Below are 25,735 nucleotides of genomic sequence, written 5' to 3'. Positions count from 1 at the left end.
GTGTGTGTGTGTGTGTGTGTGTGTGTGTGTGTGAGAGAGAGAGAGAGAGAGAGAGAGAGAGAGAGAGAGAGAGAGAGAGAGAGAGAGAGAGAGAGAGAGATCTTCAGATGGCGTTGTTGCTATGGTTACACATTTCCTCATCTCCTAAGTGTGTTTTAAGAGTTTAATTACATTCAGATTGTGTTTTGGTTTAAAAAGCTCCACTGAGAGTTTTAGATTATTAATGTGAGTTTCTCTTATAAGCGTCATTTCCAATGAGGTGGGTTTCTTGAAACCTTTAGTTATGGCCAGGGACTTTATTTGTTGGTTTTTAAAACTAGAAAGCTTATTTATATTTCATGAGACATTAGTAGTAATGTATAACAATGCTGTAGTACATGTGATAAACCACATGGTGGCAGCAGAAGCTTTAGCTATCGTATGTGTTTGAGGTTTGTGACCGTCTGGAGAACTTGTAATGTGAAACTGTTCTATGTTTAACATGATTCCCTGCTGGAAAACCCGGTTACAACTATCTTAAATCCCGTTTACAACAAGTACAATAACTATAACGTTTTAATAGTCATTCTAATTCTGAGAATAATAAGTCCATGCCACAAGTATTAACGATATCGTTGGAATCACATTCAGAGCATTTTTTTTTTTTTTTTTTTCAGCTAATGATGATAAAAACACTGACAAGACAACCAATCAGAATCCACCCAACCCACTGAAGTGAGGATGTGTATAGTTTGAAAAGTGTGTTATTTATGTTGGTGCATGACACCGTACTCGTCTGTGCTGTTTCTATGGCGTTTCTCTTTCTAATATCCTCCATATCGATTTAAAATACAGCATTCTGTGCAGAATTCAAATGGGTCCGATAAGTTTTCTGGTGTGCACCGACTCGCGCGCATGATCCGCTCTCGTTTCTCTGGACCGGATCAGACTGTGTGTGTGTGTGTGTGTGTGTGTGTAGTGCAGTGGTTTACGTGAAACCAGACTTCATTCAACCCAATGGAAAGCATGTTTACACTGTCTGAATCGTTCCCTATCCCCTATATAGTGCACTATGTGCCATTCACCATATAAAAAATAGTAAATGTGTGAACAAGTTACAGATTTTAGCTGCAGCTTCAGTGTAGTTATAATGTAGGGGGCGGAGCTTTAGATTCTAGAGAGCATTTGATTGGACAGAAAATCTGATGAGAAGCTGAAGTGCAGAGTGATGTCATCAAAATCATTGATCCATATTGGCAGAAGTGAGAGGCTGTAAGTTTTGAATACTTAAACATATCATATAAATACGAATTTATGTCAGTAAAGGCCCTTGCACACTGAGTCCGAAATTTTCGTAGCCTATGTGTTTTTTCGTATTCGTGATTCGTGGCTCTGAATTGTCAAAACACCATTCAAAATGCTTGCTATGGATGCGAAAAACGCAGAAAATCGAACCCGATCCAAAAAATGTTTTATGAAGGATGAAAGTTTTAGAGGCAGTGTGCAAGCGTGATTGACATAATGTGAGGCTGAGGTCGTATTTATTTTTTAACGTGCGAAAATTTAGGACGCGAATTTCGGACTCAGTGTGCAAGGGCCTTAAGGCCAACACATTCTTCACATTCTCAAAAAACTTCAATATTTTTATATTAAAGTAAAAATATACACTGTTACGCCTCCTGAAAGTGTTTCTATTGAAGCTTTGCGTTTAAATGCAAATCTTTATCGTTCCATCATCCAGACTGAAATTCGACTAAATGTGTCCAACTTGCATTGGCCTATGTTACACACGAACATTAATCTAAAACTGGACACGAGTTTGTCAAGACAAATATTGAATGTTGGCTTGACAGCCAACTAAAGTTTTGAAAAAGTTAAAGTTTGAAGGATATGCAGCAATATGTGGTTTGAATTATTGAGCAGAAGAGAGATTGAGTGGAACTGAGCAGAATATTGAAGGACAGACAGGAAAATAGATGTCAAGCAACTTTAGATGTTTCATTAGAAGTGTGTAGGACCGCAGGGGAATGCTTTTTTTCCTGGTCTCTCGTAGTCACTGTAAAAATTTCCACAAGTCAACTTAAAATATTAACCCTGTAATGCATACGGTGTCATATTTCATGCATACTTTCTAAAGGCTCTAAATCAGGGTTAGCTAACCCTCGTCCTGGAGCCAATCCACCCTCTCCAACACACTCACCTAAACCTTGAACAGGTGTGTGTGATCAGAGCTGAACTCTGTGGGACGGCCCTCGAGGAGCAGGGTTGGAGACCCCTGAAATGATCAAAACTTTGCTGAAAAACCTTCTGCACCCAGTCTACAACATGCCTGACATAGTAGATTGTGTGCCTGATAGTTTTTACTAGTTTATACTATCAAGCACACAATCACACGCCAACTTATTTAGCAAGTAAAAGGCCTTTTAGCTTAATAGTAAAAACGTTCTCCTTCAGGTCGTGTTTCATGTCCATTTTTGCTTTGAAATCTTTACTGATTTTTATAAACGAACAGATTTTATGTTGTTAGTGATATTTCTAGATTAACACTTAGTGAAGCAACTTGGGTTTACTTGATTATCCATACATCATATTTTAGAAAATCATGTTAAAACGCGAGTATCAAATATGATCATCAGGTTTTTGAGGAAGATCAATCATCATTGTATTGCATTGCATTATGTTTTAAAACTACAGAGCTTTGATCATAAACTATCCATTTAAATATCATCTTAATAAGACATATTATTGGCAGATATAGAGTGATGACTGATATTTATATGCATTTTATGTGAGTATTCAGTTACACTATTATAAAGATCTTATTGAACAAAAAAACAAAAAAACGCATGCAAATATTTTTTTCCTTATATTTTGTCTAAACTACTCCATTTAAAAAACATTATTTTTTTTTCTGAGTATTATTTCATATGTCTTTACAGGGTTAAGTTGCTCAGTTGAATTTCGTTTAACTTGTAACTTGTTTGAAATGAGTCAAATTATTTAAAGATGAGCTGAAGTGAAAAACACACGTTGCCATGATTCAGTGTTCTTCAGATCATGACTCTCATCCTTTATCTTCCTGCTTGTCTGTAAACAAATGTGTTGCCAGGGAACCGTGTTGTTAACGGAGGGTCGTGTCCGGTATTGTTCCCGAAACGCTTCCCCTCCCCTGAAACACTCTTCTCCAGCGGGAGGGAGGAGACCGGCTTTATCAAGGCCTCCACTTACGGGAACCAATAAAGAACACATTCCTACAGACCATCCTGAAGGAATGTACAGGACTCCTATCGCAATTTAGAAACAATCCAAGAAAGAAATTCTGTAAGAACCAGAAAAGATCCGGATGATTGTATTTTAACAGTAAAAAAAAAAAAAAAAAAAAATCAGAAAAGATCCGGTTGATTGTATTTTAACAGTAAAAAAAATATTTAAAAAAATCAGAAAAGATCCGGTTGATTGTATTTTAACAGTAAAAAACAAAAAAACAAAAAAAAAACAGAAAAGATCCGGATGATTGTATTTTAACAGTAAAAAAAAAAAAAAAAAAATCCTCAGAGTTGTGTAAATCCTAAAAATATCCATTGGGTCTCAATACTGATAATAATAGTAGTTCAATAGAAAACTGTGAGCCGTTCCGCAGCAAAAAAAAAGAAAAAAAGAAGAAATTCAGATGTCTTTATTTTACAAAGCAATGGCATTAAATGGTCAAGTCACATTTATTTATATTGCGCTTTATACAGTACAATTAGTTTCAAAGCAGCTTCACAGTAATAAACAGGAAAAAACTGTTAATGTAAAAGTAATCATTTTTGAAAGCTGTAAAGCAGCTCTACAGAAGACAATAGTGTGACTATTCAGCTCAGTCCAGTTCAGTGTTGGTAAATATAGTATAGCCACCATTTAGTAAATGGTGGCTATAATATAATGGCTGTAATAATAGTGACTCATTTGAGTCGGTTTTTGTTTTACACTCTTAAAGCGATGCAATAGAAAAAGCACTTCTGGTTCCCCAAAGAACCTTTCAGTGAACAGTTCTGAAAAGAATAATTTTTTCTTAATGTGAAGAACATTTTTAATAATCCAAAGAACCATAAAAGTTCTTCATGGAACTAAAGATTCCATTACTAAACCTTTATACTTTAAAGCGAATGAGAAACAGGAATGATACTTAAAAAGACTTCAGAGCAGTGAGATTGACTCATGTGCTTTGTTAGAGAGGTGTGATGTAGTATTGCTCTGTTCTGTGTGTGTGTGTGTGTGTGTGTGTGTGTGTGTGGGGTGGGGGTGGGGGTGGGGGGGGGGTTTCTCTGGGCCCCTCTTTTTCTCGTTTCCTTGGTCACCCTGATGGACACACACACACTTTTGCTATGGCGGCCTCAGAGACGAGCAGCACCGTGCCGGAGTCTCCTGAACCAGATCCCTGTGACCGACCACAACTGGACCAGGACCAGAACCAGAAGAAGGAGGAGGACGAGGACGAGGACGAGGAAGATGAAGGATCTGAACTTCAGAACCAGGAACTTTCGGATCCAGAGTGTGTGGAGGAGAGATTCCGGATCGACCGGAAGAAGCTGGAGCTCATGCTGTACGGTGTGTGTTTGATCGATGACTCTATAATCTGTCATAGTTTTCTTTCCAGACGCTTCATTAATCCGTTCGATTTTTCTATGCAAACCAGCCTGTTATGATTTCCAGCAAAATGTGCTTGTGTGTGTGAGATGTGATTGTCAGTGGGCTTCAGATGGATGTGGTGTGTGTGTGTGTGTGTGTGTGTGTGTGTGTGTGTGTGTGTGCTGTGATGAACAGGTTTAGTGGTCTGTTATCATGAGCTGTCCAGGAAGATTCTGGAGTTGAGTCGAGTTAACAGCCTGCGATTCATCAACATGAAGTCGACATTCAAACCCCTGAGAGAGCGAGAGCGAGTGACAGATCGAGCTTGTCAGAGGAGAAAGCAGGAATCTGGTGCAGATGCTCCTCTAAAATCAGGGTTATTCCTCAGAGTTTCTCTTTTAGAGACGCTTCCTTTCAAAATCAACTTAAGATGTCAAATTCCTTATAAATTTTACAATTATTAATACAAATGTTCTGGAGAGTTTTGTAAAACTCACTGCTATGATACTAGGGTTTTGTAGGTGGTTGCCAGGGTGTTGCCAGGGTGTATTTGGCTGGCTAGCAGAGTTATTATATTTAACTAAAACCATAAAAACACATTTTGGCTACTAATAAATGTGAACTAAAATAAAATAAAATAAAATAAAAATCAAATTATTTCATTTCAGCAAGTTCCCAAGGCAACATTTCTTTTCGTTTAGCTCGTTTAGTTTAACTTCATGTATAAAATAACTAAAACTGAAACCAAAAAGTAATAAAAACTGTACAGATATATAAACAACAAAATAACTAAAATGAAAATGAAAAATGTTAAAATTCAAAATGTTAATAAAAACCAGTATGTGAAATTATAATAAAATAATGCTGTGTTAACGCTAATTACGAGATGACAACCTGTGATGTTCTATGTTTATAGTGTTTTATTTCAACATTATCAACGCCAGAATGAATCTGCAGCGGTCACATGGTAAAAGTCGGAGCTCTCGGAAAATTCTGAGTTGTTACTACGAGTTCTACAAGGATGGGAATTTTTTTATTTTTTATTACAGTAATTCCAACATGGCGTGATCGCACCTTAGGTTATTAGGGCATAGATGGTTGCTAAATAGTTTCTTTCTGTCTGAAGTGTCTCTTTCGGTGATCTTCTGGTCTGTAGATATGACTCATTGTGTTTTCTGGTGCAGAAGGTGAAAATGGATAATCTCCTCAACAACACACATGATTTGAGGAATCATTCATTACTGGAGCACAAACGCTGCACTTACACACTCTACTTTCACACTGGGTCTTGCTTTAATCTGTTTCCTCTTTCCTCTGTGTTTGTGCCGTATCGCTGCTCAGTGTGTTTTTAGTTGTGTGTGTTTGCTCCTTTCACAGGGAGGGGAATTAGTTTTGCGTCAGCATCGTTTGCTCTAACATAACTTTGCTGTTTGACGCCGTTTCTCAGAAGCGACTTTGTGGTCTTTTTCTTTTTTTCACACACAGACACACACACACACACACTGGTTGTTCAGTCATTCTTGGTTGCAGAGCTGTGTAACCCGTGGTGACGAGGAGCGGCAAATGAAAGGAGGGATGTTCTGCCTAACCCTGTAAATGTCACTCTGGGGCAAATGTGTTTAACTTTACCACCCCTACACACACACACACACACAGAGAGAGAGAGAGAGAGAGAGAGAGATGGAGAGAGAGAGAGTCTTTACTCTTTTTAAATCTTAAGATATTGTTTGAGTTGTGTAGTTTCTTTAGAGAACTCACCCAGACAGTTTTAACAATCCTAAACACACACATCCATCCATCCGTCCTTCTGTATAGGCAATGTGTAACCAGAGCACAGTATGAAAAATATGGTATTATGAATGCAAAATATGCAATATGAATTTAGAGAACTATCACATGAACACAGTTTGAACAATCCAAAAATATTACACAATATTTATTTATGTATATATTTTGTATATATTTATATATTATTTATTATGTATTTATTTATTATGTATTATTATTCATTTATTATGTATTTATTTAAAAATATATATTATTTAATATATTATTATTTATGAATTATTAATGATTTTAGTATGAATTATTTATTGGTAAACCATAAAGTGTAATAATAATAAATAATAAAGTGTAAAAAAAAATGTATAATAAAATTCTAATGTTTTATTGTCTTTAGAGAACTATCACCATGGAGACAAAATTGTAACTATCCAAAAACACACACAGTAACATTTATTTATGTAATTGTTTGTTTGTTTCACTAACATTTAGGCTACATTATTGGTAAAGTATTATAATAGTCTACATATATCTAGATATAGCCAATATAGAAAATGTGTGAGCAGAGCATGCAAAATATGCAATATAAATGTAATATTTAAATTATGTTCATTATTTACATTTTTTATGTTATATAATTTAAATATCTTTGATAAAATATGATATATCATCTTGTCTTTAGCTCCTGCAGAATGTTCTGGATTGTCAGGCGAGGAGTTCTTCGAGAAGGTAAGACTTCAAATAATACATCTAATATTAACTTTAATCAGCCGCTAATAAGCCTGATATGGACCACATTCTCATTTTCACACTTAAGCGTTTATGTGAAGAACCTCACTATAATTAGGCTCTTTGGTGTGACTGTGAATTACATGACCATCTAGAAATCCTGTCAAACCAGCTGCCATCTGAAGACGTGTGCATGCGTTCAGATCCGCTGCTGTTTTAGTATGAGGATCACATGCTGGTGCAGTTTCCTGAAAGTAAAAACCACTCAAGTGATTTAGTTCCAAACACACTGAACAGATTAAGGTGTTATGAAGGCAAAACGAGGAGCTTTGAGATGCTAATGAGCCATTGTCTCTGATGAATGGAGGATCTGAAGATGCAAATTGAATGTCTTTTGAAAGCTGAGTTTCTCTTCCTTACACACTCATTGTTCCAGGTGATGAGAGAAACACACACACAGGTGAAATGGCCGTCCAAGCTGAAGATCGGTGCGAAATCAAAGAAAGGTGAGTGATGTCACACGTCTGTCATCATTTGCTGACTCATGTTAGGTTCAAACACACAAAAAAGAGGTATTTTTTGCTGCTGTTTAAGACCAAAAAAGCCCAAATGCACCATAAAAGTATCATAAAAGTGCACTCAAAGTTGTAAATGGAACAATGATTATTGTTTTACAAGAAAATATTTTTCAATATGTACAAATGTCATGTTTAATTCAATGTGTGTCTTGCCTTTCTTTAATTATTTGTGAAATTGACTAGTTTCTGAGTGAAAGTTTCAAAGGAAATCCTCATTTTTGTTCTAGTGTGTCCTAAAACTGGTCAGTATGACTCATGCATTATATGCCATTGTCAAGTGTTTGGTTACATGCAATTGCATTTGCCATCACGGACATCTGTCCTGGTGCAATGCATCTTCATACATTATGTTTAAATGTGCAGATGAGATTTAAGAGATAGAGACATATGAGTTTAGAAAGACATGTGGGGAGTAAATAGCTGTTTCCAGCCACTTATTTTAATGAGCGTTTTGGGATATTGTATAAAAACCGCTTGCTGGAAATGCCTAAATTCTAAAAATGCACATAAAAAATGCATGCGCTCAAATAAGGCTGATAATTTTTTTATAGTTAAATGATTTTTCTTTACTGCTGACAGAAATCAAAGCCACTTTTTATGATCTAATCAAAACCCAAAGCATCTCCGTCCACATTTCCCCCACTGAATAGTTAGTTTAGCGCAGAAGCACGAAGAAGAATTGTGCTTGAAAATGCATTGTGATGATTTGTGTGTTTCTCTCTAGATCCTCATGTTAAAGTGGAGGGGAAAAGAGCAAACGTTCTGGAGGCCAAACGGATGATTCTGGAGCTTCTTGAGACTAAGGTGAGATTTGACCTCCTTTCATTTCTCTTAAAGGGATAGTTCACCCAAAAATCAAAATTACCCCATGATTTACTCACTCTCAAGCCATACTATATGACATTTTTCCTTCAGACGAATACAATCTGAGTTATATTAAAAAATGTCCTGGCTCTTCCAAGCTTTATAATGGCAGTGAATGGCTGTATATTTTAAAAGTCCATCAAAGTGCATCATATCCATGATAAAAGTCCTCCACACGGCTCTGAGGGGTTAATAAAGGCCTTCTGAAGTGAAGTGATGCGTTAATGTAAGAAAAATATCAATTTTTAAAACTTTATCGACTAAAATAACTAGCTTCCGGCAGACAGCCGTATGAATCTATTTGCGTTGGAAGAGTAACACTTGACCTTGACGCACAACATAATGATGAACGCAGAAGCACAGAGGAAGGAGCAAAACAAAACACCAGTCACGAGTTAGAAGTCTAAAACGACAATTTTTAAAGAGAAATGTTGGAAGAGCTTGAGTCTGTTTGTTTGAACCGCGAGAGGAGTCGAAGCTTACGCTACTCCTACATCCTACATCATACATCGTCAAGTGTTACTCTTGTGGCGTAAGTCGACTTGCGTAGGCTGTCTGCCGGAAGCTAGTTATTTTAGTCGATAAAGTTTTAAATATGGATATTTTTCTTACACAAACGCATCACTTCGCTTCAGAAGGCCTTTATTAACCCCTCAGAGCCGTGTGGAGGACTTTTATCATGGATGGATGCACTTGGATGGACTTGTATGGAAAAATAGTGCATATTCACTGCCATTATAAAGCTTGGAAGAGCCAGGACATTTTTTTATATAACTCCGATTGTATTTGTCTGAAGGAAGAATGTCATATACACCTAGGATGGCTTGAGGGTGAATAAATCATGGGGTAATTTTCATTTTTGGGTGAACTATCCCTTTAAGGAGTGTGTTTATCTGTCCTGTGGAGATCTCACACCAACACACCTGTGCACAGGTGAATAAAGTCACGCTGAAGATGGACGTCACACACACGGAGCACTCTCATGTGATCGGGAAAGGGGGCGGGAACATTAAGAAGGTCATGGAGGACACGTCCTGTCACATTCACTTCCCCGATTCCAACCGGAACAACGGCGCAGGAGAAAAGAGCAACCAGGTACTCAGATATGAACACACATAATTTCTTCTCATCACTGTAGTAGCGCACTGTTTGAAACAGACTTCATTATTCTCAAACCTGCAGGTGTCTATCGCCGGGCCGGTTCAGGGGGTGGAGTCTGCGCGGAGACGGATCCGGGTCAGTCAGGCCTCATTATAATAAACAGTCATTATATGTGACTTTATATTCAGTATTCATTTATTTATATTCAAATATGTGTTTTTATGTCTCATATTTCAGCCCGTAATTAAAAAAAAAAATAGCTTAAAGAAAAGTTATTTGCTTTGTAACATTTTGTGATAATATAAGACATTTTTATATTGAATTAATATAATAATTACAATATAATCCATATAATGTATATTAAAATATATTAAAATATTAAATTATAATCATTATAATCTTATTTTTGTATAAAATATTTATATTTTTGTTAGTTACTTTTTTTGTATTTTGTTTTCATTTTAATTTTAGTAAAAGTTTACAAATTTTGTTTAAAAAAAGTTTAAAAAAAAAAAGTTAATATGTGTTCATTTTAATAATTTTCTAGTTTTAATTTATTTAGTTATTTTAGTATTTCAACTTAAATTAAACGAAAAAGAGAAATGTTGCTTTGGTGACTAGCCGAAATTTTATTTTATTTCAGTTAATTATTTTATTTCAAGTATTTTTTTTTACTTAACAATAATAACCCTGATTATAATATTAATATATTAATATAATTTATATATTACAAAATATATTAAAAAAAATCGAATCATTGTAGTATTTGTTATTCTACCTGTCAATTTTACACTGATATAAAAATATTATACTACGGTAATGAAAATCGAGTGAGAATCGCCATGAAGAATAATGGGAATTAATGAGGCTGTCTTTCGTGATAAATGTGTGTGCATGTGAATCTGGTGTGATTTGCGTAAGTTTGTGACCGGCAGGATCTGCAGCCCCTGGTGCTGACCTTTGACCTCCCCGTGACCCTTGTGGGGGGTGTGGTGGCAGATACGGGGTCGCCGGTGATCCAGCACGTGGCTCAGGCGTTTGGAGTGAGCGTGAGCTTCAGATCGCAGCCCAAGCTTTACTGCAGCACCTGCAGCGTGAGAGGAGTGCAGGGAAACACTGCTGCCCTGAAGGTGACGCGTGTGATCATGTGATCACATATGACATCAATAACACAACCCTGCATCTTCAAATATTCTGCTGATTTGCAAGAAGGCTTAATATTACCCAGTTTGATGATGCCGAGTTCAAAAATACCAGTAAAAACTTTCACTAATGTACTTTTTTTTCAAATGATATACTGTATGTATATGTATGGAGCCCCTTGAGGGACACGGTGAAAGAAAGAAGTACAAGATGGGAGGAAAAATGATATGTCAACGTTCCCTCGCAAAACTTTTGGGTTCAACAGAGATATTTTGTGTTTGTTCGCAAAGAACACAATATTAACTGTCCAACACCCACACATGTTTGCATTTTCTTCTGTTATTGGCCATATTTCTAAACATTAAATAAGGATTAGGCATAAATAATGTTATACAGGTGCAGATCATAAAATTAGAATATCATCAAAAAGTTGATTTATTTCAAGAATTCAACTTAACAGGTGAAACTAATATATTATATAGACTCATTACATGCAAAGTGAGATATTTCAAGCCTTTATTTGTTATCATTTTGATGATTATGGCTTACAGCTTATGAAACCCACGAAATCAAAATCCCAGAAAATCACACAGTAATTACACAGTAATACCATGGTCATTGAACCAGGTTTTGGTTCTTTTGGCAGTGTGGGCAGGTGCAAATCCTGCTGGAGAATGAAGTCAGCATCTCCATAAAGCTTGTCTGCTGAAGGAAGCATGAAGTGCTCTGGAAATGTCCTGGTAGACGGCTGCGTTGAGTGGACAGCACAGTGGACCAACACCAGCCGATGACATGGCTCCCCAAACCAACACAGACTGTGGAAACTTCACACTGGACTTCAAGCATCTTGGATTGTGTGCCTCTCCATTCTTCCTCCAGACTCTGGGACCTTGGTTTCCAAATGAGATGCAAAATTTGCTCTCATCAGAAAAGAGGACTTTGGTCCACTGTGCTTTATTAAATCCAGAGTCAACGCAGCCGTCTACCAGGACATTTTCAGAGCACTTCATGCTTCCTTCATTTTCCAGCAGGATTTGCACCTGCCCACACTGCCAAAATAACCAAAACCTGGTTCAATGACCATCGTATCACTGTGTAATTACTGTGTGATTTCATGTAATATTCTAATTTTCTGGGATTTTGATTTCGTGAGTTTCATAAGCTGTAAGCCATAATCATCAAAATTATAACAAATAAAGGCTTGAAATCTCACTTTGCATGTAATGAGTCTATATAATATATTAGCTTCACCTGTTAAGTTGAATTCTTGAAATAAATCAACTTTTTGATGATATTCTAATTTTATGACCAGCACCTGTATATGTGGAAATCGAGTGAGAGTTATAACCTGGCTCAGAGGAATGGGAATCATGTCTCTGTGGTTTTACTGGTGATTAAAAGATAATGCAAGAGTTCTTCACTGTACAAATGGATGTCAAAAATGCTACAAAATACACATCATTTTTTGTGAGAAAGTGATGCGTTAGAGGTAAACAGGCAGTATTTTTGTAATCAGCACCCCAAAATTAGTAAGAAACAAGTATTTGATTTCCTTCAGCAAATATGTTTCAGGGTGGTGTAATTACTCCTTGACCTTTGACCTCTGCAGAAGGCGACCTGTGTGCTCATGGAGCTGCTGCTGGGCTCGGGTTTGACGGGAGTGATGGTGAGCACACAGCTGGACGTCACCTCACAGCAACACTTGTTCCTGTTGGGTCAGAACGGAGCGAACTTCCTCACCGTGATGCATCAGACACACACACAGATCATCCTGCCCGACCTCAGCGCTCCGCAACACACACCCTCGCTCCTCATCCAGGGCACGGCCGACGGAGTGTGTCTCGCTCGACAGCAGCTGATGGTACAAAGAAATTAGTATACAGTGTACATAGGGATTTACTTCAAGTACAGTTAAAGTTATTACAAGTATAAAAAAAATACCTAAATGGGAAAACAGTAGTATACTTAAAGTGCAAAAATAATATAAATAGTAAACTATAGGTATGATGTGTGTGAGATGCAGTGTTATTTTAATATATTTAATGTACTATTATTGTTTTATTAATATTAGCTGGAATAAAAATAAGTATTTTTTTTTTATGTTTTACTTTATTTCAGTTAGCGTTGTTTTTTTATTGTCGAAAATGTTCACGTTCATGTTTTTTTTAATTTTTTTTATTCATGTTATTAATTTTTTTTTATTTTTTTTTTATTTAGTTAACTATAATAGCCCTGGAAAGATTAATATGACAAAAAAAAAAAAACTTTTTCATTTTGAAAAATTACTTGCATAAAGTTTTTTTTTTTTTTTTTTTTTTTTTTTTAATTCGATAAATGCTTAATGTTCTCTTTTAGGGTTTGGGTCAGTCCAGTGTTGTTATTGTAAACTAAAACTATTAAAAGCATTAATTGAAATAAAATAAACTTTAACTGAAATAAAATGCAAAAAAACTTACAACTTTTCTATTTAGTTTAAGTTTTTGTTGTACTTAATGACAAAAACTAAACCTGAAATAAAAAAGTCTAAAATCCAAATAGACATGTTTAAACACACACACACACACACACACACACACACACACACACACACACACACACACACACACACACACACACACACACACACACACACACACACACACACACACACACACACCAAACAACAACAACAACAAAAAAAAATTAAATATCAAGAAATAACACTGGATCAGTCTGTACTCAATATAATTAACTGGTCATTTCTCCCAAAGTGCTGCTTTCACATTCATCAATTTTTATTATTTTTCAAACAACAGTAGACCAAACAAAATCTGCAAACACTGCAACATCTGCATATACATAAATATTCATTACATTTATTCATTTTACTGTAGCCTCAAATGTCTGAATGTCATTGCATTAGGAAATATCAGAGAATGTGTCATTTAATGTGAAAATAGATGCGATTCTGACAGGATTAGCTGCATAATGGATGTCGGCATTCACGGCACGCATGATATAATAGACAATAACATATTTATAAGAATCTGTCAGTGTGTTTGTCTGGTCTGGGCCGTCCTGCTCTTGTCTGACTGTGTCTGTTCTCTTGCAGGACTGTCTGCCTGTCTGTCTGATGTTTGATTTGAAGGACGAGGGAGATTCTGACCCTCGGAAACTCGCTCAGATGATGCAGAACCTGGGAGTTTTTATCAGCGTCAAACCGAAGGTCAAGCAGACAGCGAAGGTACAGCACAGCGCCCACAATGCACCTGTCAAAAAAACCTATGCATACAAATATGAAATTCAAATACTACAAACTAAAATGACGAGTACATACTTCAGGGTCTTGATACAGCAGGCATGTTTAGGGGGTTCAAAGAGGTCAAAGGTCAATGAATAGTTCACCCCATAATCAAACAAATAAATAAAAATATATATAGTATATAAAATAAAATGTTTTGCTCAAAGGAAATTAAGCTTATTTTAGGACAGTTAAGAGTTTTTGCAGTATGACATTTATATAATTTAAATCATATAAAAATATATCTAAAACTATATACAAATAATATAGCATTTTATTAATATTATATAATATTATTTAAATATAAAAACGAATATTAATATATTATACTTATAGACTTTATAAACAACATCTAATGTTGTTTCAACCACATTCCGTCTGGTTTCGTCTCATTTCTGCACGTATAACTGTTTAAAGTGTGTGTGTCCAGTCAGTGGTTGTGAAAGGTTTGGAGAGGAACATCATGAACCTCTATGAAGCCAGACGTCTGCTGCTCGGGCTGGACTCCAGTGAGGTCTCTGTAGTGACCAAGAACATGTCTGAGGTCTCGGTGATGACCAAGACCCCTGTGGACCCTCTGGTGGCCAATAATGGAATCACAGGCTACTGGCTCAAGGTGTTAATGCAGCAACTGTGCCTCACTGAGACAGGTGTGTGTGTGTGTGTGTGTGTGTGTGTGTGTGTGTGTGTGTGAGAGTGGTTCATGAGTGCTTTCATCCTCTTTAATTTCACTGATGCTTGTTTGTTGTGCTAAATAAACTGTTTTTGTTCCTGTGCGCTGTGCCCTCTCCAGATGCTGTGATTGGCTCTCCCACTGGGAAGCCCCGCCCCACACCACCACCCGGATTGGCTGTTACCTCAGAGGATGGACGGATAGGACTCAAAGGAGTGGAGTCTAAATTAGAGAAGGTTTCAATGATCAGAATGCTGATTATGTTTAGAATGGACTTACTAGTGTACTACGTGTATACATACTGTGTATATGTGTGTGTGTATATATATATATATATATATATATATATATATATATATATATAGCATCACAGCATCTGTCTAGAACATGTGTTGGCCATATTTCACCCCATAATAATAAATATATATATATATATATATATGTAATATATTTTGCCCATAGACAATGAATTTTTCATTATTACATTAAATGATAATTTAGCACATAAAAAAAAGGATAATATAATAATTAGAATTTAAGTTATATAAAAATATATACAACTATACACAAATATTTTAATACAATATCTTTATTAATATAATTATGAAAACACACACACACACTGTCACGAAACTGCTCCGAGACTCGAAGGTGAGATCCAAATGCAGCTTTATTAAGGGGCAATCCAGACACGTAATCCAATAAACAGGCAATGGGTCAAAACACAGGTAGACAGTCCAAACAAACAAAACAAGACAGGCAGGGGGCAGAGGCAAGAGAGTAATCCAAGGAACAGGCAAGAAACAAGAAAACCAGGAAACCGCTCAGAGTTGCAGTGTGACACTAAACAAAACTTCGCAATGACTGAATGAATGAACAAGGAATAAATAGGCTGAAACTAACAAGGATGATGAGACACAGGTGAATGCAATTAGTGATGATGAGTCCGGGCAGTGACTTATGGGAAATGTAGTTTGTGAGAGAGTGATAATAGTCGGGTGTGGATTGCCCTCTGGTGGTTCTCAAGGGCACTCCAGCTGGTGACCGTTACACACACACACACACACATTATTAGGGGTTCAAGCATGAAATGCTGAAACCCTATTGTAATTGTAAGGATTCGTAAAACGCATTGTGCAGGACAAACCGTAAGGCCTAGAGACTTGAAACCTGGCCAGATGGTAGGCCTCAATTTGGGGACAACCTATCAGAGTATGACCCCGATTGACCCATAGGTGGCGCTACAGCAACCAAAAGTTCAAAATCGCTCATAACTCTTAGACTGTTTGTCCCAGAATCAAGTGTCTTATATCGTTGGAATCCTTGGCTCGAGGCGGACAAAATAACTATCTCCGATTTGGATGTAGGCAGGGAAAATTTTCTGCTATGTCGAATTTTGTCCAAAACCTACTTTTGCGAACTAGTCCCTGGTTTTTCGCCCGATCGGAACCAAACCAGTCTAGGACAATTCTCTGGACTCTCTAGATCAATAATTATCAAAAAAAAGTTGAACTTTTGCATTTTTCGCATGGGTATATTGGGTCATAAAAAAAATGGGCGTGGCAAAATGCACTCAAAAGCCTATAAATCCTAAACAAAAACTCAGAACTTCACGAAAATTGGTGAGAATATGTGCCATAACATTCTAAACAAGCATGCAAAATTTCATGTAGATCGGATGATAGGTGGCGCTATAACTGTTAAAAAGCTTTGAAAACAATATATTTCCTATGGTAAATTGCCTGTATTGCCTGTAAATGGACTTTTCCATCTATTATTTCAGTGGTTACAAGCTTTCTAAATAAATCTTAATGTCTTAAATGCTTATGTGCTTAAAGGCCTTAAATGCTTGAACCCCGATAAATGCTGCTTGCAGCTTTAATATTTATTTATTTATTTATTTATGACGCCTATTTTGGAAACAATTTTTTTGTATTGTTTTTATAGTAGCTAAGCGCATTTCCCCCTTAATTCTCATGATTATAATAATTCACCTGGAAATTAGAGTTTTATAGATTTTTTTCTTTGTATTTTTTTCATAATAGTAATAGTTATTCATAATAGCACTACAATATATTTTATATAAATCAGCATAAAAATTAAAAGCAGTATAACAAATACACCCATGACGTATAAATACTTTACAAATTCAAATAATATTTATGTAAATGTAATATATAATTTTTTATTTAAATTTGTATATATCTCAATCATCTTGCCCTTGTTGTATATCTCACAATATTTGTTGAAAGTCGCAGGTCATCCAGGTGTTTCATGCATATAACGAATCATATTGATTGATCAACTGACTGCATGATTCACGCTACTTATACGTCTTCAATAAAATTGTGTGTTTAATATAATGCTAAAGTAAATTAGATTTAATGACAGTAAAAGTGTTTACGAGTAAACAAAACCAAAAGCTTGTATTAATGTCATTGTATCAGATTCCAGAGAATGACGATCCGCAGACACAAGCAGAGACAGAGTCCTGCGTCTCGCCACATGCGGAGGTGACAGAGGTTAGAGAGGTCGTTGCCAAGACAACCGTCTCATCAAGGAGAGGCAGCCAATCAGAGGCCACCAGGGAGCCAAACCAGCCGCTCACGTCTGAGAGGTAAAACCCTCCGTCCAGACTGGCAGAACATGCTCTGGATTACGGTCACTGAATAAAACTGTGTGTGTGTGTTTCAGGTCAGTGAGGGTGGAGGTGGATGGTGTGTATTTGAACAGAGACAGACGCTGTAGTCTGAGAATATTCCCCTCCGTCGACCCTCATAATGAGGTACATCACTCTCACAGTTTTAAAACTGTACCTATTAATCAAAACGGAAGATTTTGTCAGATTGAGCAATTATAGTTCACAACTAAAAGCATTTGTCTCACCGGTTTATTAAAACAATCTTTGTTTACTGTTGTTTAACAGGACCGTGAATATGAGAGAAAAAAGCTTCTGGCAACTCAAGGTTTGTTTGTTTTTATTCAGGACTTGAAACATTAGATCTAAAAGATGTTTTATTATATTTTATATTATATTATATTATATTATATTATATTATATTATATTATATTATAAAAATTATTATTTAGAGCCATTCATTAAGTATTGTATGTACATATCTTAGTCATAATTCACCCCATAATAATAAAAAAAAAGATAGAAAAAAAAGATTCTAATAGAAAATGAAGCCTATTTTAGGAATGTTAAATTATCATAAAATAATGTTACAATACAAAACAAATTTGCCTTGCCTATGAATTTATATTATATTATATTATATTATATTATATTATATTATATTATATTATATTATATTATATTATATTATATTATATTATATTATATTATATTATATTATATTATAATTTAGTGCCAATAAGTTAATTCAAACTAATATTGCTGATGAACATGATGCATATGACAGTGAGACTGTTGTTTCTGGGGGGGGGGTTTGTGTTTTTTTTTATGAATAAATATGTTTTAGATAAAGATTTCAGATTCATGCACTCTCATATTTATTTCTTACCGATGGAGTTTAGATCGATGTGTTCATTTTCTGCATCATTTTCACGGTGTCTCACATCAAAGTGTAATCTTTGTGTGATCAAAATGTGACGATTAAAAGCCAAATGATTTAAGCTGTGCCCAATTCAGATTGTTATTCTGGGCCGTGACTGGGTGGACTTGTGTCTGTGTGCGACGGGCCGCCGCAGGCTCCATCTATTTGGCATTCATCATGCTGTATAAACCTCAAAATGGATTAAAGAGCTTGAGTGTGCCAGAGAGGTGATATAGGGGAGCCATTTAAGCGTTACGCAGTGCCAGGGAGGGTGATAGAGGGGACCCATTTCAGAGTAACACGCTGCCAGATTTATAATGGACTGCAGCCACTCCACCCACAGAATATGCAGACAGATGAACACACACACACACACACACACACACACACACACACACACACACACACACACACACACACACACACACACACACACACACACACACACACACACACAGAGCAAGCTGACATAAAATCATTCTGGCTAGTTGACATGATGTGTGACGTGTTAGACTAAATTCATTAGTTCTGCACCTCTTTCATGAGCTTATGTTAATTGGCAGATGAGGAATATTTGTACTTCAATTCTAGTACCATTTAAACTTTGAAGCCATTTTCACTCAGAAATTGCTAGTGAATTTTATTTGCGAACAATTGCATAGAAATTGCAAATAATGCATTGAATAAAATGTGTATTTTTAAGTCACATGCATACTCAAATAATCCTTGTTTTATTTACAACTTAGAAAAAACAATTTTTTTTACAGTGTAGTATAGGCAAAAATGTGTTTTGCATTCATAAATATTTTACAGAAACATTTTATCCTAAAATCTTGATTTACATTTATGCATTTGGCAGATGATTCTATCCAAAGAAACTTACATTGCATTCAAGTTATACACTTTAAGGTTTAAACGTTAATTTGATTTAGTGATTAAAAATAAAAATCCATGAACATATGTTATCTACCCACAGGCACACAAAACACACTTATGCATTTATCCATATTTCTGTCAGAAGTGAGTGGGTTTGATGTTTAAAGTAAATTATGTATAAAAAAAAAAAGAAAACAAATATAAATTATTTGAGAAGTTGAGTAATTAAGACTTGTCAGACAGAGACTATAAATGTTTGGTTAGTTAACTGATCTTAAATTAGCATATGGCACTCTTGCTTCAGGAATCGCCACACAAAACGTCAAAAGATTATCCTACTAAATTCAAGAATGTGCATGTGTTTTTTAATCTTTAATCTCACACCCTGTGCACCTCAGAAACAGATACTGTTACTTTTTAAATAAGCTCCTGTTTAAACTATTTCATTCACAGAGAGAGAGAGAGAGAGAGAGAGAGAGAGAGAGGTATAGAAAGGTATAGCAGCGCATTCTTCTGCATGACTGATTTTGATTAAGTTGTTTAATTAGGTGGCAGGTGTTTAATAATTCAGGGGGACTTACACACACACACATACAATGCATAATGCAGTTAAAAGCGACACACACACTTTAATTAGAGCTGCTGCTGTATGCCAGTGTAAATCTGGACCCGGTTCTGAGCGTATAATGTTTCCAGGCGTTCAGGCAGTTTGTGTGTGTGTGTCTAATAATGCCTGTGTTTTAATCTGTGAAGTGTGTGTTACAGCCATGCAGCAGACACCCGTGGTCACTGAGGTTCGGACCCCCACAGACACCTGGGCTGGCTTGGGCTTCTCTAAATCGATGCCCACCGACGCTGTGCGTGAGCTGAGAGCCGTGAGCCGCCGCTGCTACAGACCCTACATCAACCAGCAGCAGGTGCACACACACATCCAGCTCTCTAAATGAGGACGCACAGTACACTCTTCTTTTATACGAAGCTATTTGGCTTTTCAAAACCTTTAACACTGAGTATCAGAGTTCATCATGTGTGCCAAATAGTGAGTTTTGCACCAGCAAACACATTCATGAAATGTGTTATTTTGACAAAGATTATACCATGTACACTAATTTGTGGTTTATTTTTTAATTTTATTTTTTAAAAGAAATTAATAGTTTTATTCAGTTGGTCAAAAGTGACAGTAAAAACATTTATAATGTTACAAAAATATATATATAAGTTCTTTTGAACTTTATTCACTAAAGAATCATGAAAAATAAAATCTATCACAGTTTCCACAAAATTGTTACGGAGCACAACTGTTTTAAACATTGATAATAATCATAAATGTTTCTTGAGCAAATCATCATATTAGAATGATTTCTGAAGGATCATGTGACACTGAAGACTGGAGTAATGATGCTGAAAATTCAGTTTGCATCAGGAATAAATTACATTTTAAAATATTCAAATAGAAAGCAGCTGTTTAAAAGTGTAACAATATTTCAATATTTTTGTATTTTCGATCAAATTGGTGAGCAATGATGCTGAAAATTCAGCTTTGCATCAGAGAAAGTAATTCAATTTGAAAATGTATTCATATAGAAATACGTTATTTTGAATTGTAATAATATTTCAGAATATTGCTATTTTTCATCAAATAAATGCAGCCTTTGTGAGCATAAGAGACTTCTTTTAAAAAAGCTTACCAAACCCAAACATTTGAACAGGAAACTTAGAGTACATTTACACGTCAATGATGTACTAAAAACAGAAAAGTTTGTCCTTTGTGTATTTCGTGTGCAGAGGACAACGTTGTCAAAACGATCCCCGTTCATGAAAACGATTTTAAACACTGTATTATTCATGCCAGGCCAGTAGTTGGCGATGTCACTTTGTAAAGAAACACACACGTAATACGTATGTGCATGACATCACAATTTTCACAAATTCACGTTTTTGTTGTTTACATAGAGACGATCACTGTATCATTTTCGAAAACTTGCACTTTGATGCAAAATGTTTCAAAAGTTTGTGTTTTCAGTCCCACGTTGTCATGTAAATGAACGGCCAAAACCTATAAAAAGTTTCCCATTTTTAGTTGAAAACTAAAACTATGTGTGTACTGGTTTGACCTACATTATGAGGAATCGAAGTATTTATATTGTAGTGTGTCAAATTGCTAAATAAACATGTTTTTTATTTTTTTATTAAAAACTGTAAAATATAGTAAGTTTTCTGTGAGGAGTAGGTTTAGGGCTAAAGTATAAAAACCATTACGCCTATGGAATGTCCTCATAATGATAGGTGTACCAACATGGACTGTGTGTGTGTGTGTGTGTGTTCTGAACAAGAGACCTCAAAATGACCCACGTGTGTGAGGAATCTTGTGTGTGAGTTTATAAAAATATTCCTTTCTGAATACAGAGGTACTGTATACACACACATACGCGCCTGTCATTCAGAACAGTGTAATCATGGAGAAAAGACTGTAAACTCCAATCACAGAAGTGTACGGGCGCACAGTGAGCAGCACGTCACTGTTCCCTTCACTTCCACCCTCATTTCCTCTCTGCTGAGATAATGAGACGCTCTCAATTAAAGATCTCAATGGAAGAGGTTTAGCACAGCACTGCAGAACTGATTGAATCTGATTTTGATTGTTACTGCTGTTTGAATCGCATTATTTCTGAGAATAAGTGAAACCCCTTGAAGGATTCAAATTGAAAAGTTATTGAAATTCTGTTTTGTGCTTCGTCCTTTCTTAAAGGGTTCAATCAAAAACGAAACTTGCCATCAACTGCTCATATAATTTAAAACCTGTTAAAAAATGATTTCCTGTAAAAGCTTTCTTTTTTCTGCGGAATACAAAAGACTATGGTTTGCAAAATGTTCACGCTGCTCTTTTTTTATATAATGAAAGCAGCTTTCAAACTCCAAAAAGAAAAAAAATCGGATTTTTTTTTATGTTTTGACAGAAGTCTTTTCTGCTCACCGAGGCTGCATCTATTTAATCAAAAATACAGCAAAAACAGAGATATTGTGAAATATTTTTACAATTTAAAATAACTATTTTCTATGTGAATCTATTGTAAAATGTAATTTATTCCTGTGATCAAAGATGAATTTTCAGCATCATGATTTGTCTGTGTGGTTGTAGGTGTGGAGTTCACAGAACGGCAGCGACTCGGGGAACTGGAGAGAAAGACGTGGATCTGCATCTTCATCACCACCTTCATCATCATCCTTTCTTGCCTATAGTTTGTCATCAGCCCGAACATGTATGTGTGCTGTTAAACTCATCGTTCTGCTCCCTAATTACAGAGGGTGTGACATACAGTATCATGTTTAATTAACAGTAACTATTAAATGAGTTTAGCTGCTAATTAAAGAATTCAATTCTGCCAGCTGCTTTATTTCAAGGTGAAACAATCATTTACGCTTGTTGAGGTGATCAAAATCCAGGACCTACTGGGAAATTTAAATATCACACCAGCTTTATGAGCTTTTCATTTCTGACCTTTGACCTGCAGCGGAGGGGTACATGACCAGCTCTGAGGGCGGGGCTACAGTGTCCAGACATTTGATTGGCAGCTCTCCCAGTCCCGCCCACGCAGATGATCTTATTGAGTTGCTGGCGCAGCTGGGTCTGGAGAAATACATTGATATTTTCCAACAACAGGAGGTAAATGCACAACCCACACACACACACGTCCCAGACGGCACACCCACAGAACGCCCACACGCCGCTATTGTCTGATGCAGACTGCACACAAACTTGGCAAGATCTGACTGGATCTAACCTTGAGGAATGAGGGTGCACAGGATTATTTTAGTCTATCTGGAAACAAAGTCACGTCTAAAAGTTTGAGGTGGATCTAGTGACTGGATTTGCTAAAGTTGGCCAGGGTATTTGCATCAGATCTTTAAAAAAGATTTCCATGAGCAGAACTGTACAGTATATTCTGCTTTGTTTTTGGTTTGTGAAACAAACAATCAGTATTTGCACTGGAAAAAAATATTTTCCTACACAGTATCTTTGTCTTGGATTTCAATAAAATAACATTCTTAAACCAATATACATTGACTTCAGATGCAAAGTCTCGTTTTCTGATAAATTTATGAAAACAAGAATCTGATCTGCTGATGCAAAATGTTCAATATCAAATCAAAGACTGGCCAGAAAACTGGCTGATATTTGCAAGTATGTGTGGAATAATATTCTCACCAAATGCTCACCAACACTGCATTTATTTGCTCAAAAATATAGTAAAAACAATAATATTGTGAAATATTAAAGTTTAAAATATAATAATAATAATAATAAATAAAATAATAAAATAAAAATATTTAATAATAATACATATATTCTGAAATGTAATTTATTCCTGTGATCAAATCTGAATTTTCAGCATCATTACTCCAGTCTTGAGTGTCACATGATCCTTCAGAAATCATTCTAATATGCTGATTTGCTGCTCAAAAAACATTTCTTATTTTTATAAATATTGAAAACAGTTATGCTGCTTCATATTTACTATATTTTCGATCAAATAAATGCAGCCTTATTAAAAATGCAAAGGAGTGAGACTCCTTTCAAAAACATGATTTTTTTATTTTTATTAACGGTAGTATAAACTCACTCAAGACTTAATACATTAAATAATTTTGCTTCTCAAGTAAATGCATCTTGATTTTAAGAATGTTTAGATATTTATATTGTTAAACAAGTGAAAAATTCTGAGTAGGAAAATAATTTTTGGAGTGTGTTACTTTTGTTAAATTCAGATGATATGTGCAGTTTTGGAATGATTTAATATTTTCTACACCAGTTTGTTTGTGTGGTATCATCTATTTTCATCAAGTCAAACGTCTAACTACATGAGGCAACACGCACACAATTACACCTAGTGACATTGGTGCGCAAACACACACACACACACACACACACACACACACACACACACACACACACACACACAAACAAATAAATGTTGTTCTCTCATCTGTCAGATCGATTACCAGACGTTCCTGACGCTCTCAGACGAGGATTTGAAGGAAGTGGGCGTGAACACATTTGGAGCGCGGCGGAAGATGATTCTCGCCATCACGGGTCACTTTAATTAACCAATCTAATGTAGAACTCGTTAAAGAAACATTCTGTTGGCTGATTTGACTAAGAAATCATCACGTCGACATATGGTGGATAGATCTAAACATTTGAAGCATTTTCATGTGAAACTTCTGTACTTTTCCTTCATTAGATCTGAGTAAAAAGAGGACATTTCCAGAAGCGCCTACCGTGAAGTCTGGATACCTGGAAGGCGGAGCGAGCGGACGTCTTCCACGAATCATGGACGAGGACTTGGCTGCCAAGAGTAACCGCTGGTGACTGGATCACGTGAACGCAAAAGACTATAGCATTACCAATAATGCACCTGGGGCCAGTTTGTGCTTCCTGTCATGTTGGCCCTCAGGGACCAATCAAAGTATGACATGACAGATGATTTCCATATAAGACAGAGAGGACAGATGTGCTGTGTCTCTCAGAGGAAACATGCGGAGAAGTGTGACCTTCAGCATGAACCCACTGCCCGTCCAACACCAATACTTAGTATGCAAGTCTGTCTCTAACTCTCTCTACCTCCTTTTCTCTTTCTACTGCTGTTCTATGCAAAACTTTATTTCCTTTATGTATTGTTCAGATATAAGAATGCTTTCAGACAATGTTTAAATTTGGATCTTCCATTAAATGAGACACAAAAACATAATTTCCTTTATTCATTTCAGAGCTATGGTGCATTGGTCACGACACACACTGAAAACCATTCGGAAAGAAACAGTTTTCACTCGGAAATTGCTAGTAAATTTCACAAACAATCACAAAGAAATGGCAAGTACCACATTGAATTAAATATTAAAGTAGTAAATCTGACAGTGTTTTCTTGTACAACGTACTCCAATAATCTTGGTTTTATTTTATTTCAGTGTATGGTTTAAGTCCAGTGTCACAAAAATCAATCAGTGACAAAAAAGAAAAGTAATATTGAATTGCTGTAAGTGTGCATTGATCAAAGTATTGATATATATTTAATTTGGTCCTAAAAAATAATAAAATAGTTATCAATTTAAATCATTGGAGGCACAAAACCTTTAGCCAATAGAGGGCGTCCTGTCACTGTCTGTGCCTATATGAGAGCTTTCATTTTGTGCATTAAAATGCAGCATTTTTCCTTGGAAATGAACAAATTAGCCTATGTAATTTCATAACCTCAACAATTACCAGCTTGCGCACTTCTCTGTTAAGTAAATATAGTGTATGCTAAAAGAATAATTAGCTGGTTTTGTTCAGCAGAGAAAAATGTGAAACCGCTCTCAATATTCTGGTGTTGCACCTCAGTGCACAAGTGAAAGTTTTCAATTAAAATTATCTGTTCTGCGTGTGCTCAGCGTTTCTCTCATTTACAATTTAATGCATCTCTCATATGCATGTCAATCAGCTGGATTTCAGAAATACATCATGCGGATTGAGCTGTGTAAATATCTTGGCTGTGGCTGATTTTACACACTCTAACATTTT

General features: G+C 35.9%; 1 protein-coding gene across 1 annotated transcript; it reads left to right on the top strand.

Moving 5' to 3' along the window:
• Positions 1 to 4,346: 4,346 nt before the first annotated feature.
• Positions 4,347 to 24,908, top strand: bicc2 (bicaudal C homolog 2; the record flags this gene model as incomplete). The annotated part of the gene is made up of 19 exons (XM_084134051.1): positions 4,347 to 4,569; positions 7,055 to 7,101; positions 7,538 to 7,607; positions 8,404 to 8,483; positions 9,477 to 9,638; positions 9,726 to 9,779; positions 10,580 to 10,774; positions 12,397 to 12,648; positions 13,879 to 14,010; positions 14,498 to 14,735; positions 14,861 to 14,976; positions 17,188 to 17,357; positions 17,435 to 17,525; positions 17,667 to 17,706; positions 19,942 to 20,093; positions 22,316 to 22,436; positions 22,689 to 22,840; positions 24,169 to 24,268; positions 24,420 to 24,908. 19 exons carry the CDS (start codon positions 4,347 to 4,349, stop codon positions 24,545 to 24,547), a joined length of 2,523 nt encoding a protein of 840 aa, XP_083990177.1. The 3' UTR covers positions 24,548 to 24,908.
• Between the last annotated feature and the right edge of the window lie 827 nt (positions 24,909 to 25,735).

Source organism: Abramis brama (genome assembly GCF_963993115.1).
Source record: "Abramis brama genome assembly, chromosome: 13".
NCBI classification, from domain to species: domain Eukaryota; kingdom Metazoa; phylum Chordata; class Actinopteri; order Cypriniformes; family Leuciscidae; genus Abramis; species Abramis brama.
This window is presented reverse-complemented; position numbering and strand designations above follow the sequence as displayed.